This window comes from Seriola lalandi, unplaced genomic scaffold (assembly GCF_002814215.2).
Source record: "Seriola lalandi dorsalis isolate HSWRI2012SDOR001 ecotype SW California unplaced genomic scaffold, Sedor1 jcf7180002049916, whole genome shotgun sequence".
In the NCBI taxonomy this organism is placed as follows: Eukaryota; Metazoa; Chordata; class Actinopteri; order Carangiformes; family Carangidae; genus Seriola; species Seriola lalandi.
The window spans coordinates 1-1,234 of NW_019520469.1; the positions used below are offsets into that span (position 1 = coordinate 1).

General features: G+C 50.6%; 1 protein-coding gene across 1 annotated transcript in view; it reads left to right on the forward strand.

The window, feature by feature from the left end:
• Positions 1-43: 43 nt before the first annotated feature.
• LOC111649067 (HEAT repeat-containing protein 5A-like) overlaps positions 44-1,234 on the forward strand; it is a gene marked incomplete at both ends in the record, with an annotated part of 12,475 nt that continues 11,284 nt past the window's right edge. The window contains 4 exons of the mRNA XM_087171842.1: positions 44-209; positions 286-449; positions 823-928; positions 1,175-1,233. Coding sequence (XP_087027968.1) covers positions 44-209; positions 286-449; positions 823-928; positions 1,175-1,233 — 495 coding nt within the window. The remainder of the gene's footprint in view (positions 210-285; positions 450-822; positions 929-1,174; position 1,234) is intronic.

Consider the following 1,234-nt stretch of genomic DNA (forward strand, 5'->3'; position numbering starts at 1 on the left):
ACCTCTGCCCCCTGTCTCCACCCGCCCCTCCTCCTGCAGAGAGTTTTGGTCTGGTGATGAACCAGCTGGTGACGGATCTGTCCGGTCAGGACAACCTGAACCAGCCGTGCTCAGACCTCACCCTGCTGCCCCCCCTCTGTCACCACGACGACCTGCTGCTGGTCGGCCCCGCCCTCCACGACACGGACCACAGATACATCGAGGAACAGGTGACGCTCTGCTCTCCACACTTACACACAAACTGTTCACTGCAGAGGAATAAGAACCAGTGTGTTTGTGCTTCAGCTCCACGGCAGCAGTGTGGGGGGGGGCTCTCTGGACAACGACCCCTTCAGTCTGTGTGAGAGGAGTGATGAAGCTCCCGCTCCTCTTCCTCCCCCCGTCGCTCTGACCGCCGCCGCCGTCCGTCTCTTTGGAGCTCTCTTCCCCCACATCATCTCCGCTCAGAGGTGACCGACCCGCCGTCACCAGTAAAGTGTTACCTTTAGTGAGAGAGGCTCAGAGCCTCCTCTCTTCTGATTGGCTCGCCCACCTGTTGTTACTAGAGTTCAGAGAGAAGAGATGTAAAACTACACTGATGGTTTTTATATCTTCTGATGGATCAACAAACCAACAGGAGATGACACTGTTGAATTTTCTCCATCAGCTACAACATTAAAAATGCTGTTTACATGTTGATGGATCACCAATAATAATCTCCTAATATAATCTGCAGACACTTCTGTAGATTTCTACATGTTATAGATCTATATTGTATTATATATGATATTGTCTGCAGTGTAATTATAGTGTAATGTGGTTGAGAGTCTGTGTCTCTGTCAGAGTGAAGATACTGGAGCAGTTTGTAGAAACCGTGAACCAGCTGAAGGGTCAACGGCAGCAAACCGTCCAGACACACGTCTGTGCTGCCCTCTGCAGTCTGCTCAAGGTACTACACCTGTCAGTGTGTGTGTGTGTGTGTGTGTGTGTGTGTGTGTGTGTGTGTGTGTGTGTGTGTGTGTGTGTGTGTGTTTCTAATTGCAGATGGTCTGTTCACTCCTGGTTGTCACTTGTGTATCATAATATCTGTGTAGTTGTTTTGTCTGTCTCCACTGGGGGGCAGTAGGACTCTGCCCCCCAGTGGACAGACATAAACCTCTGACATAGTCTCACCTTATACGTAAATTTGCACCAGCTAAGAAGAACCAAACCTCCTCCTCCTCCTCCTCCTCCTCTTCCTCCTCCTCCTCCTCCT